Source organism: Micropterus dolomieu, unplaced genomic scaffold (genome assembly GCF_021292245.1).
Source record: "Micropterus dolomieu isolate WLL.071019.BEF.003 ecotype Adirondacks unplaced genomic scaffold, ASM2129224v1 contig_12452, whole genome shotgun sequence".
NCBI lineage: Eukaryota > Metazoa > Chordata > Actinopteri > Centrarchiformes > Centrarchidae > Micropterus > Micropterus dolomieu.
This window is the reverse complement of record NW_025741438.1, coordinates 1-13691: the sequence shown is the minus strand read 5'-3', so window position 1 is coordinate 13691 and position 13691 is coordinate 1. Positions and strand designations below refer to the sequence as shown.

The 13691-nt window shown below is 45.2% G+C and overlaps 1 protein-coding gene across 1 annotated transcript; it reads right to left on the bottom strand.

The window, feature by feature from the left end:
- Positions 1–381: 381 nt before the first annotated feature.
- LOC123966069 (cadherin-like and PC-esterase domain-containing protein 1) lies at positions 382–9781 on the bottom strand (the record flags this gene model as incomplete). Its single annotated transcript, XM_046042302.1, has 2 exons — positions 8704–9781; positions 382–544 (listed from the first exon to the last, which is right to left on the bottom strand). Coding segments are annotated over exons 1-2 (418 nt in total), but the record flags the coding sequence as incomplete, so codon positions are not given.
- Between the last annotated feature and the right edge of the window lie 3910 nt (positions 9782–13691).

Sequence of the window (13691 nt, the reverse complement as noted above, 5' to 3'; positions counted from 1 at the left end):
GGTTAAACAGTGTTACAGCTGTTCTCCGCTGCAGCGCCCCCCTCTGGTTAAACAGTGTTACAGCTGTTCTCTGCTGCAGCGCCCCCCTCTGGTTAAACGGTGTTACAGCTGTTCTCTCCTGCAGCGCCCCCCTCTGGTTAAACGGTGTTACAGCTGTTCTCCGCTGCAGCGCCCCCCTCTGGTTAAACAGTGTTACAGCTGTTCTCCGCTGCAGCGCCCCCCTCTGGTTAAACGGTGTTACAGCTGTTCTCCGCTGCAGCGCCCCCCTCTGGTTAAACAGTGTTACAGCTGTTCTCCGCTGCAGCGCCCCCCTCTGGTTAAACGGTGTTACAGCTGTTCTCTCCTGCAGCGCCCCCCTCTGGTAAGATGTTGTATACTTACCGTGATTTGTTCTGAGGAAGCTGCTGGTCTCTGCGTATCTGGACAGCTGGACCTCATAGCCCATCTGCTGCAGAACCTGCTGGTACAGCTGGACCTCGGTGTCTGAGACCAGGTGTCGACCCATGAGAACCACAGCCCGCCGCCGCCGAGGGGACGGCTGTATCTGAGCGAGATATAGAAAACAACACTGAAATCAAGTCTTCATCATTTAATCTCCTGGTATTGATCCTTCAGGTGGATCAGTTTCACCACCATGTGTTTAGCCTAGCTTAGCACAAAGACTGGAAACCGCGTTATGTTAGGTGCCAATAGCATATCCAACACTCTGTTAGCTGTTTGTAACTTGGTCAGATGGAAATCTAACTTTGTTTTTAAGTAGGAAGCTCACTGTTTCACATCTTTATCCAATAAATGTGTCAAATACACAAAGTTTTAATTATTTATTTATTATCATCGGATCTTTTTAGCACATTTTCGTTGTTCTGTTCTGGTTCAGTGTCTCAGATCTCCACATGTGGATTCTTTAGTTCCTCTCTGATTGTTTCCATGAGAGGAAACTTCAAAGCTCAATAACAAGCAGAAACCTCCTCAGCAAGTTCCCTTCAAACGGATCCTCTTGCTGCTGGGCTCGCTCAGACCTCCGAGGGTCAACAAACTGAGCCCTCCTCCTCCTCCTCCTCCGTCTGGGAGTAATAACAAGTAATGATGCCAGAAATAATAAATGAGTTTACAGCAGCAGCAGAGGGGGGGCTGAGGCAGAATAACAATGATACTGGAATGAAGGAAAGTGGAGGATTTAACAAAGATATGTGAGGGATTATTGATTCTGTTGAAAAGACAATCGCTGCAGCTGAAATCTGTTAAATATTCTGAACACTTTAAAAACAGCCGCTGCGCTAAAACTAAAAACAGATGCATGAAACCAACAAACGTCTCTGGAAACCTTTCACCATTTATCCCGCGAATAACTCAAATTTGACTTACTTTTATAACTAAAACCCAGAGACTTGTCCAGCTGATCCTGTAGGACCTTAGACATGTTGGAAATAAACAAAGGTCCTCAAAACAAAGTTCATAATATGAAAAACTTTCAACATGATTTAACAAACTTCTTCTTCTATTCATATTAAATGTTCACATTTACATTGTGAGCACCAACACATCGTCACATGTGGACTCTTGGTCAGACCCCTTGGTGACGCTCTTTAACGCCCTGGGTACGTTTTAGGGCTCCATGGTCAAGTTAGCAACAATAAATATGCAACTTCAGCTTAGACTTTCAAAATAAAACTAGTGGTTAACGTTGTGAATCGTCCCAGTTTGGTTAGTTTAGGAAAAGATCGTGGTTTGGATTAAAATAACTACGCAACCTAAAAACACTGAACAAAATTATAAAGGCAACATTTTTGTTTTTGCCCCCATTCATCATGAGCTGAACTCAAAGATCTAAGACTTTCTCTATGTACACAAAAGGCCTATTTCTCTCAAATATTGTTCACAAATCTGTCAAAATCTGTGTGAGTGAGCACTTCTCCTTTGCCGAGATAATCCAACCACCTCACAGTTGTGCCTTAGGCTGGCCACAATAAAAGGCCTTAGGCTGGCCACAATAAAAGGCCTTAGGCTGGCCACAATAAAAGGCCTTAGGCTGGCCACAATAAGGTACACTTGTGCAATCCCCATGCTGTCTGATCAGCATCTTGATATGCCACACTTGTGAGGTGGATGGATTATCTCAGCAAAGGAGAAGTGCTCACTCACACAGATTTTGAGATTTGTGAACAATATTTGAAAGAAATAGGCCTTTTGTGTACATAGAGAAAGTCTTAGATCTTTGAGTTCAGCTCATGATGAATGGGGGCAAAAACAAAAGGGTTGCCTTTATAATTTTGTTCAGTGTAAAAACATTCAGTGCTGACTTTTTGTTTCACCTGGGAAACAAACACCAGTCTCGTGGTTGAAAGTCCAGTTTCTGGCCCTCCGTCCTCCCCGACCACCTCCTCACTGACAGTTCTGTTAAATATCCTGAACCTGCGTTCATTAGTGACGCTACAGGGTTTCCCTCATGCATTACGAAGGCTACTCAGACTACAAAGTGACCCAAATCTGACTTTTCTGCTGTTTCTAACAGCCTAACACCAACGGGTCTTGACCGTGTGTCCATATGATGACTTGGGAGTGGTAATGTGTTGAGTGGCTGACGCCAGGCTGCCTTTGCAGCACTAGAGTACTTTTACACTGTGGTGTTGGTACTTTTACTGAAGTGAAGTGACTCTGACTGGGCAGCACCGAGGAGGAGGTGGTGGTGATGAAGACGAGGAATGTCTCAGAGCTTCAGCTGCCGGTGAGGACCCTGACCTCGTGTCCTCTGGGTTCATCTGTCCGTTCGGGGGTTTTAGTGTCCACAGATGTAAAGACTCACTGAGCTTTAAGACCGACGCCCAACGTGAAGAGGAATGAAATCTGAACACTTTATTTTACAGCTCAGTTTCTGAAGGAACTTTAGAGAAAGTATTAAATAAAACACTACAAATCATTCAACCCTTTTACATCCTGTTTGGTGTCTGACGTGTTTGTGATCAGATTATCGACTAACTCCAGTTTAAAAACACGTTTCTGTTCTCATCTGGATTCTTGGATATTCATTCGGTCCAAATGAGCCACCGTAGATCAGAGAGTGAATCAGTTTATATTCAGGTTGAACAGGTTGTCAGATTATAATTCCTGTCCCTCCTGTTGGCAGGTTTTCCATCGATCAATCAGCTGCCAACGAGTCGCTGAGGAGAGAATCCTTCACACTAACGTCCTAAAGCTTTCTGTCCGTGTTAAACTGAGTGTTTATGATCAGCTGGCTTCCTCTTCTGAATCCTTTTAATCAGCTGACATGAAGCTGCAGGCTGACAGAGTGTTACTTCTGTCTCTGTGAGGACCACTTTGTGTTTTCATCTGTTAGAGAGGACGTTTAAAAAGCCTGAGCTTAGAATCAGGTTTGTGTTCAGATTAAATCACAGTGCGGTCTCCCTGTGAGCCCTCGTCATTATTAAAAACCCGACCAGGTGAAACAGAGCTTTTAGTTAAATTTATGTTTTTTTGTGGCCTGAAGATTTAAAATCATCCAGAATCTCAGAAGAAATGCAGCAGAAATGAAAGTCTGAAGGAACAAACAGACGTTTGTCTCAGTTTTCTGTCTCAGCTTTATTTTGTAAAGCGAACGGAGGTCAGAGTCACTAAAGGTCCTCACAAGTACACAAGTCCCAACACGTCCCTGTGTGCGTGCAGCTGCTTCAGATAACATGGACTAAATATAAGTCCTGAGGGATTCAGTGACACCAGGTCCTGGAGCCTCAAACACAGACCCAGGACCAACTCATCAGGGTCAGGGCAACATGAAGACATTTTTACTGGCGATCGCGCTCCAATCATTCCAACTACACCTCCCATAATGCTTTGGGAGATGTAAACAGCTGTGTTGTTTTAGCCTGTGTTTGTTTACACTAAGTCAGATGGATTAGCCGTTAGCTGCTCCTGTTGTGAAGGTTCTGCAGGTTCTCTCTGGTTCTGGACGAACATCAGAGACCATGAAGTCCTCGGGGAGCGGACTAATCAGTGTTGTTTCATGTGTGTGAGCTCAGATCTGACCGAGCTGGTGGTCTGATGTAAAAATAAAGTCAGAGTAAGGTTGGGGTGGCTGGCTGGAAACCGGTCTTTCACCCAGGAGACCGGCGTGACTTTACTCGCCGTACATCAGTGACGTAGTTATTTTAACCCAAACCAGGATCTTTGCCCAAACCTAACCAAACTGGGACGATTCACAACGTTAACCACTAGTTTTATTTTGAAAGTTGTTGCATATTTATTCTTGCTAACTTGACCGCAGAGCAAAAACGACGCTAAAGGGCGTTAAAAAGCAACGCCAAAGGGTCTGAATGAGCGTCCATATGTGACTACAGACAAGTCAGGAATGTAGTTTTGGCTCCTGGGAACAGCAACAGAGTGAACCCTCCTGACACAGAGACCTGATGTTAGTGAGAATGAGAATAAAATAAAAACGGACGACCAGCTGGAAAATAAGAATAAAGATGCAGGCCTTAAGATCAACTTTAAAACAGGTTCAGGTGAAACTGACGCCTGGGTTAGATTCTTTGAGCTGCACAAACTAAACTAAAGGAGAGGACCTGGTTTTGGTCTTTAAGGACCGGAGAAACATGAAACTGGGTCCGTCAGAAGAAGAAAGTCTGACGGTCTGTTTTCCTGCAGTCAAACAGACGAAGACGACTTGTCCCTCGTCCTCATGTAGTTCAGATCCAGCCGGTCTGTCTCCTGCTGGTTCAGCATTCAGATCAGCTCTGCAGTCAGTTAACGTCCATGCTGGTGAAAAGAAGTTGGCAGACTTCCTGTTTTCAGTCTGTTTTCCTTCCTCACATGGAGATAAAACTCAGAGACGAGGAGGACAAACAAGCACTAAAGAGTTGAACTTTGATGACTGGAAGTCCCGCTGGTTTTATCAGTGAATCCATTCTCCTCATTTCTGTCAGAGGAAAGCAGCTGAACGTGAAACATGAGGAGAAATACTTTCTGTCCCATAAAGTACCTCAGTGTGATACTTCAGTACTTGATGTACTACGTTAGAGTCACCTCAGTAACGGACGTTCACACATCAGGAAGCTGAACTTTGTGTCCACAAACAGAAGCACTAACGAGGTCTCATACCAGACCGATGAACCGAGTCACCGTCATCACCGTCATCACGTGACCCGACACAGATCACATGACCTGACTGAGCCCAGTGGTCTGTGAGCAGCAGATCCAGCTGACGTCCTGAAGACAAAACACCGGGTTTGAAAGGAAACGTTGCTCCTCTGACGCCGTCAGCCGTCACAGCTCTTATTGGACGCCCTCCGCTCCACTGCTGCAGGAGGTCCCTGGTCTCATGAACTGAAACGTGTCCTGTGGTGTGGCGGTACTGGTTCTGCAGGCCTCAGGGGAAACTGACTGAGGCCCAGTTCCCCAACACATAATATATAAAAAAATATGCCCACAAGTATTTGGATGGAAAGAAACAACAAATGCGTCTGTAGTAAGAGAAAGAAAAGAAAGAGGGACGGGGTTTAAATGAAAACAACCGGCAGGCTGCAGGTAAAGGTGGGGCAGGAAACATTTGCCTTGCTTGAGGAGCTGACGGTCCAGAGAGCCCTGTCCTCTTCAGAGAGACTAAAGGGGTCTCAGCAGGTCCCAAAGGACAGAGCCAAGGCCTGACTTTGTCTGAGAAGGTGAGTTCTTAGCCGTACCAGAGAGTTCAGAAAGCTTCAGAGTCCAGGTCTGCAGGTAGGCCCCTCTTCTGCCTTCCAGCATCGGTGTCCTTGCACCCTGATTGGCCCTGAATCCCCCAGCTGTCCTCAATCCTTGCTGAGGACCCAGTCCCCTCACCTGTGCTACAAGTGCTCTGCATGATCCTCTAATCAAGAACCAGAGCAGTGTAGATATTGGGCCGAATTAACGGGATGAAGAAATTAAAATAGCAGCAAATCCACATGGACTGATGAGATCTCCTCCAGAACTGGATCAGGGCTTCAGTGAGCTCATGACAGTCTGGTCCACAGACTGTCATGAGCTCACTCACTCATGAGCTTACTTGGGGGTGTCTGATGCACCGATACAGAACGTCCCAGAGGTTCTCAACTGGACCAGGACCCCCCAGGACCCGCTGCACCAGAAGGAAGCCAGGTGCAGGAGCGATGCCGGTCCTGCTGGATGATGTTGCAGGCAGCGTAACGTTCACCACGGCGTCTCCAGACTCTTCACGTTTGTCACATGTGTTCAGTGTGAAGAGAACGGGAGCCCACGGCAGATCCCACTGGAGGACTTCAAGCCTTCATGCTGGGTTGATGCCCTTCCACAGTCCTGTCCGGCTCTCCTGGTGTCTCCTCCATGCTCTGAGACCACCTGCTGCTGGACTACCTGTGAACCTGAATGTGCTGCAGGTTCCGCCTCATGCTACCAGTAGTGACAAGGACGCTATCAGAACCCAGAACTAAAGAACCGTCAGTCGGGGAGGATCAGGAGAGAGCAGCTGTCTGAGGACCCACCTGCAGAGCCGTCCTCTTTGTGACCTGTTGTTACTTTAATCTGCACCAAAACAGGAGACCCTGATCCGCCATCACTTCCTACCTGGACGGACTGATCTCCCTGAAGTTTAACTGACTTCCTGTTACTCTGAGATCTGTAGTTGAGGACGTCTGGTTTTTCCTGACGGGGGTATAAGAAGCGGTGTGAGTTTTGTTTGTGAGTAGCTTCAGTGTAAATGTACATTAAATGACTTCATGTTTCACATGACTGTATATGTATATATGTATAACTGAAGCCATGAGGGGCCCCGGCCAGGAACGGGGCCCCGAACAGTCCAAAAGCACCTTCAGGACTAGTAAAGAAACCCAACATGCAGCAGCTGAAGCATCAAAGAGTGAAACCAGTTTAACAGCTGATCTGGTTTCAGCCGGTCCCCCTCACCTGTCTGGCCTCGTGTGTCTCCTGGGATGGAGTAGTAGCAGCGGAGGTGAAGCATGTTTTGGGCATCTCCCCCTAAAACCCCGTTAATATGACCCCAGAATCGTTAGACATAGGGCTGTTCATGTCTGCCTCGTGTCTGTACGTCTCCTCATCAGCTTCAAAGGACGAGTTGTTATCGCTGATCAGCTTTGCTAAGCTCAGCTCCTGATGTGGCGGTCTGTGCAGGACTCAGTTAGTACCTGATGCTCTCAACACTGGACAGGTTCCGCGAGGTAGTGATTAAATACAGCCACCAGTCACTTTCTCTAAACTGAGCCAATGTTAAGTTCCATAGCAGCTGAAGCCTGCTGCAGGGGTCCTCAGGGCGAGGCGGCTTTAAGGTTTTCAGACCTTCTGCAAGCGACCGCAGCTTTCATTGAACAAACGTGACACACACACACACACACACACACACACACACACACGAGCACCAGAGTTACATGTTAAATTAGTGAAAATAACGTTCGCCGCAGTCTCTCTTCTTACTCAGTCCAAACAACAAACAAGATGTTTCCTGTTGCTTCAAACCTGAACAGCTGTCAAAGTTTAGCAGGCATCATAAAATAAAGCAAACACAAAGCAGGAGGATCAGACAGAGAGCGCGTCTGTCAGCTGCCAGTTTACACGCACTAATCTGTCGGGAACTGGATCCTCAGCTGATTGATGGCACAAATATTTATATCAGGGACGCTGACGACACTTAAAATGCCCGACACGCATCCAGGACAGGACACCCTGGATCTGACTGGTCCCTCCAGCAGTAAAATAAAACCCTCGGCCACCGAGCCCCTGAAAATCTAAAAATACTGCAACAATGAGCCAGAAGGAGCCTCGAGCCAGCAGGCCCGACTCAGACCTGCTGGACAGAACTCCATTCACAAATCTGCCACTTTAAAGACTCCGAGCTGAGCAAACACGAAGTCAGGTTACAGTCATCAGACTAGACTTTAAAGGTTTTATAAGGGCAGGGCAACATGGCCCGACACGTCATCTCATCCAGAATCCATCATCGTCGGGACAAATGTCAAATCATTACCGAGTGAAAGTTGAAGAAAGCAGAAGGTTAACTGTGGTTTTAAAGAAACAGTTCCTTTTTTCTAAACACAATTCGTGATTCAAATGAATTAAATCAAACATTTATTGAACGTTTATTATTTTGTTATTGAGGAAAATTATATGGCAATAATTCTCATTGTTCTATTGGCCCTTTAAAAAGGTGACAGGTGGTTTTAGTTAAAGATTGTTTATATTATGATGAATTTACAAGATATTAGAAAGTATCGTCTTACTCCCAAGCAAATCTTAAAAAGTCTGGATTTTAAATGAAATTTGGTGATTTGCTAGTGAATTAATCCGAAAGTCAGTTTCTTTATTGGGATTAAACTTGTTATTGAAGGATTATAATAAAGAAGCGCACAACCCAGCTCATTTCAAAGTGCTTAAAGGTTTACAGCATTTCTGTTACACAATGTGTCTGAGCTGAAGAAATGACCTGCGCAGCTTTCATGAGTTACTCTGAGATAAAATATTTCATTTCAAGAAGTGGATCTGCAGGGGAAAGTTTTAACTCTATAATTCTGTCCTTTCTGAATGAAGTTTGGTGATGGAGCAGTTTTCCTCCTGCCCCTCTGTGACGCCTTCCTCACCTGACCACGACCTGCTGGAAGCTCTGAACGTTTCCAGGATCTGCTTTTTATACACGGAGCCGTTTGGTCCCGAAGAGAAAGCACATTAAACAAAGCCTCAGCCTGTTGGAGTCACAGCAGGTAAACTCACCTGCAGAGTCTCCAGAGTAGACAGGAACCTCCTGGTCTCCTCCATCAGGACTTCGTCCGACGGCCTCCTGCAGCGGATATCGGCGGCGGGTTGCTGCTGTCCGGACCGGAGCCGGTTCCGGACCACCATCAGCTGGTAGAAGAGACACACCGCCACCCCGAGCAGCAGCAGCGGGCCGGAGCAGGACCGGCGGCGCAGGAGCATCCCGGCCTCCCTCAGGAGAAGTCCGGCAGCTGAAGCCAGGACGCACCGCATGAGAGGAGGGGGACCCTTCACATCTTCATCATCTCACCTCTGTGGGCTCCTGGGCAGCTTCGGGAAGTTGTTCTCTTAGATCCTGTTCTGCCGCTGGATGGATTATATTTAGGCCGAATTTGCTAGCGGGTCCACGACAGTCTGGTAAAGTCTTAACGCATGTTGTGAATCCAAAGAACTTTAACCAGCAACGAATCAAATGCTAAAAGGCGCTGATTCTGAAGCGGGACGCGGTTTGTGGAGCGGAGCAGCCGGGACGCGCGGCGCAGGACACAACTTCGCTTCCAAGCAGCAGAACCGCATCTTCTGTCCTCCTCAGGTCCAGATCCTGCGGCTTTAAAGTTTAGAGGAAGAACGAGCACCGTGCGACTCTTCAAAGGCAAATCATTCTCTCTTATTTATCCAATCATCCAGCTGGTTTGTCTCAATCCAAAGTGCGCAGCACAACTGAAGCCGACGTCCCGTCAGCTGATAAAAAAACCTGGATTAACGGGACCGTCAGAAGAATCCGGTAAAACCTCCAAACAGATCCGTTAAACTGAGCAACAACCGCGCATTTTCTATTTAACGCGAGGGTTAAAACTTGAGGAGAAACGCGTGGAGTTTGGTGGCGTCGCAGAGGAGTTCAAACCAGCCCGTCCGGCGGCGGAGTCTGGCAGAGGAAGCATCTGGTTTGAGTTAAATCCAGCAGGAGTAAACAGGAGCCACAGAAACCAGCCCCTCCTGCACGGGACGACCCGGGACCACAGACCTGGACCCACGAACCCTTCTTCTTCTCTGTTCTTGTCCCACACAGTCAGGATGAAGCAGTTTCTGGAGTCTGGAGAGTAAAATCTGCTGCTGCTCTGTAGGAGGTCAGGACCTCCTCCTCCTCCTCCTCCTCCTCCTCCTCCTCCTGCTCCCCCCTGAGCGGAGTTATTTCTGGAAAACACACACACCCTACATATACAGTGCGCGTGTGTGTGCACGTGTGCGCGCGTGCGGAGGTTCAAGTCAATGAAACGTCGCTCACATTTTTGAAATCTCTTCTTCAGTGGTGCTGAAGTATTCAGAGGCTCCGGCCTACTCAGGGAAAAGTACAAATACTTCACTGTTCTATTGTGAAAGTTACTGCAGCGACTGTCGGATTTTATTTATGCTGAAGTATTAAAACTGGAAATGTTACTTCAGTAAAAGTATTACCAGCTAAATGTACTTGGAGTACCAGCAGTAATACACTGATGCATCAACAGGTTTAATGATTATAAATAACAAAACATCACAGTGAAGTACAAGTACTGTAGCTTTGTACTGTACTGTGTACTGTTAGTACTGCTCACTGTGTATCGTTACTGTGTAGTGTGTAATATTACTGTGTACTCTTAGTACTGCTCACTGTGTAGTTTCTGTTAGTACTGCTCACTGTGTAGTTTGTAATATTACTGTGTACTCTTAGTACTGCTCACTGTGTATCGTTACTGTGTAGTGTGTAATATTACTGTGTACTCTTAGTACTGCTCACTGTGTATCGTTACTGTGTAGTGTGTAATATTACTGTGTACTCTTAGTACTGCTCACTGTGTAGTTTCTGTTAGTACTGCTCACTGTGTAGTGTGTAATATTACTGTGTACTCTTAGTACTGCTCACTGTGTATCGTTACTGTGTAGTGTGTAATATTACTGTGTACTCTTAGTACTGCTCACTGTGTAGTTACTGTGTAGTGTGTAATATTACTGTGTACTCTTAGTACTGCTCACTGTGTGTCGTTACTGTGTAGTGTGTAATATTACTGTGTACTCTTAGTACTGCTCACTGTGTATCGTTACTGTGTAGTGTGTAATATTACTGTGTACTCTTAGTACTGCTCACTGTGTATCGTTACTGTGTAGTGTGTAATATTACTGTGTACTCTTAGTACTGCTCACTGTGTAGTTTGTAATATTACTGTGTACTCTTAGTACTGCTCACTGTGTATCGTTACTGTGTAGTGTGTAATATTACTGTGTACTCTTAGTACTGCTCACTGTGTAGTTTGTAATATTACTGTGTACTCTTAGTACTGCTCACTGTGTATCGTTACTGTGTAGTGTGTAATATTACTGTGTACTCTTAGTACTGCTCACTGTGTAGTTTCTGTTAGTACTGCTCACTGTGTAGTCTTAGTACTGCTCACTGTGTAGTTTCTGTTAGTACTGCTCACTGTGTAGTGTGTAATATTACTGTGTACTCTTAGTACTGCTCACTGTGTACTGTTAGTACTGCTCACTGTGTAGTTTCTGTTAGTACTGCTCACTGTGTAGTGTGTAATATTACTGTGTACTGTTAGTACTGCTCACTGTGTAGTTTCTGTTAGTACTGCTCACTGTGTAGTTTGTAATATTACTGTGTACTCTTAGTACTGCTCACTGTGTAGTGTGTAATATTACTGTGTACTGTTAGTACTGCTCACTGTGTAGTTTGTAATATTACTGTGTACTGTTAGTACTGCTCACTGTGTAGTTTGTCATATTACTGTGTACTCTTAGTACTGCTCACTGTGTAGTTTCTGTTAGTACTGCTCACTGTGTAGTTTGTAATATTACTGTGTACTGTTGGTACTGCTCACTGTGTAGTTTGTAATATTACTGTGTACTTTTGGTACTGCTTACTGTGTAGTTTGTCATATTACTGTGTACTGTTGGTACTGCTCACTGTGTAGTTTGTAATATTACTGTGTACTTTTGGTACTGCTCACTGTGTAGTTTGTAATATTACTGTGTACTGTTGGTACTGCTCACTGTGTAGTTTGTCATATTACTGTGTACTGTTGGTACTGCTCACTGTGTAGTTTGTCATATTACTGTGTACTGTTAGTACTGCTCACTGTATCGTTACTGTGTAGTTTGTAATAATACTGTGTACTCGTAGTACTCGCTGTGTAGTGTGTAGTATGACTGTGTACTGTTAGTACTCGCTGTGTAGTGTGTAGTATGACTGTGTACTGTTAGTACTGCTCACTGTGTAGTTTGTCATATTACTGTGTACTGTTAGTACTGCTCACTGTGTAGTTTGTCATATTACTGTGTACTGTTAGTACTGCTCACTGTGTAGTTTGTCATATTACTGTGTACTGTTAGTACTGCTCACTGTGTAGTTTGTCATATTACTGTGTACTGTTAGTACTGCTCCCTGTATCGTTACTGTGTAGTTTGTAATAATACTGTGTACTGTTAGTACTCGCTGTGTAGTGTGTAGTATGACTGTGTACTGTTAGTACTCGCTGTGTAGTTTGGAATATTACTGTGTACTGTTAGTACTGCTCACTGTGTAGTTTGTAATATTACTGTGTACTGTTAGTACTGCTCACTGTGTACTGTTAGTACTGCTCACTGTGTAGTTTCTGTTAGTACTGCTCACTGTGTAGTGTGTAATATTACTGTGTAGTTTGTAATATTACTGTGTACTCTTACTACTCGCTGTGTAGTGTGTAGTATGACTGTGTACTGTTAGTACTCGCTGTGTAGTGTGTAGTGTGTAGTATGACTGTGTACTGTTAGTACTCGCTGTGTAGTGTGTAGTATGACTGTGTACTGTTAGTACTCGCTGTGTACTGTTAGTACCTGCTGTGTAGTGTGTAGTATGACTGTGTACTGTTAGTACTCACTGTGTAGTGTTAGTACTCGCTGTGTAGTGTTAGTACTCGCTGTGTAGTGTTAGTACTCGCTGTGTACTGTTAGTACCTGCTGTGTAGTGTGTAGTATGACTGTGTACTGTTAGTACCCGCTGTGTACTGTTAGTACCCGCTGTGTAGTGTGTAGTATGACTGTGTACTGTTAGTACCTGCTGTGTAGTGTGTAGTATGACTGTGTACTGTTAGTACTCGCTGTGTACTGTTAGTACCTGCTGTGTAGTGTGTAGTATGACTGTGTACTGTTAGTACTCGCTGTGTAGTGTGTAGTATGACTGTGTACTGTTAGTACTCGCTGTGTACTGTTAGTACCCGCTGTGTACTGTTAGTACCCGCTGTGTAGTGTGTAGTATGACTGTGTACTGTTAGTACCTGCTGTGTAGTGTGTAGTATGACTGTGTACTGTTAGTACTCGCTGTGTACTGTTAGTACTCGCTGTGTTGTGTGTAGTATGACTGTGTACTGTTAGTACCTGCTGTGTTGTGTGTAGTATGACTGTGTACTGTTAGTACCCGCTGTGTAGTGTGTAGTATGACTGTGTACTGTTAGTACCCGCTGTGTAGTGTGTAGTATGACTGTGTACTGTTAGTACCCGCTGTGTACTGTTAGTACCTGCTGTGTAGTGTGTAGTATGACTGTGTACTGTTAGTACTCACTGTGTACTGTTAGTACCTGCTGTGTAGTATGACTGTGTACTGTTAGTACTCGCTGTGTACTGTTAGTACTCGCTGTGTACTGTTAGTACTCGCTGTGTTGTGTGTAGTATGACTGTGTACTGTTAGTACCCGCTGTGTAGTGTGTAGTATGACTGTGTACTGTTAGTACCCGCTGTGTACTGTTAGTACCCGCTGTGTACTGTTAGTACTCGCTGTGTAGTGTGTAGTATGACTGTGTACTGTTAGTACTCGCTGTGTAGTGTGTAGTATGACTGTGTACTGTTAGTACTCGCTGTGTAGTGTGTAGTATGACTGTGTACTGTTAGTACTCGCTGTGTACTGTTAGTACCCGCTGTGTACTGTTAGTACCCGCTGTGTACTGTTAGTATGACTGTGTACTGTTAGTACTCGCTGTGTAGTGTGTAGTATG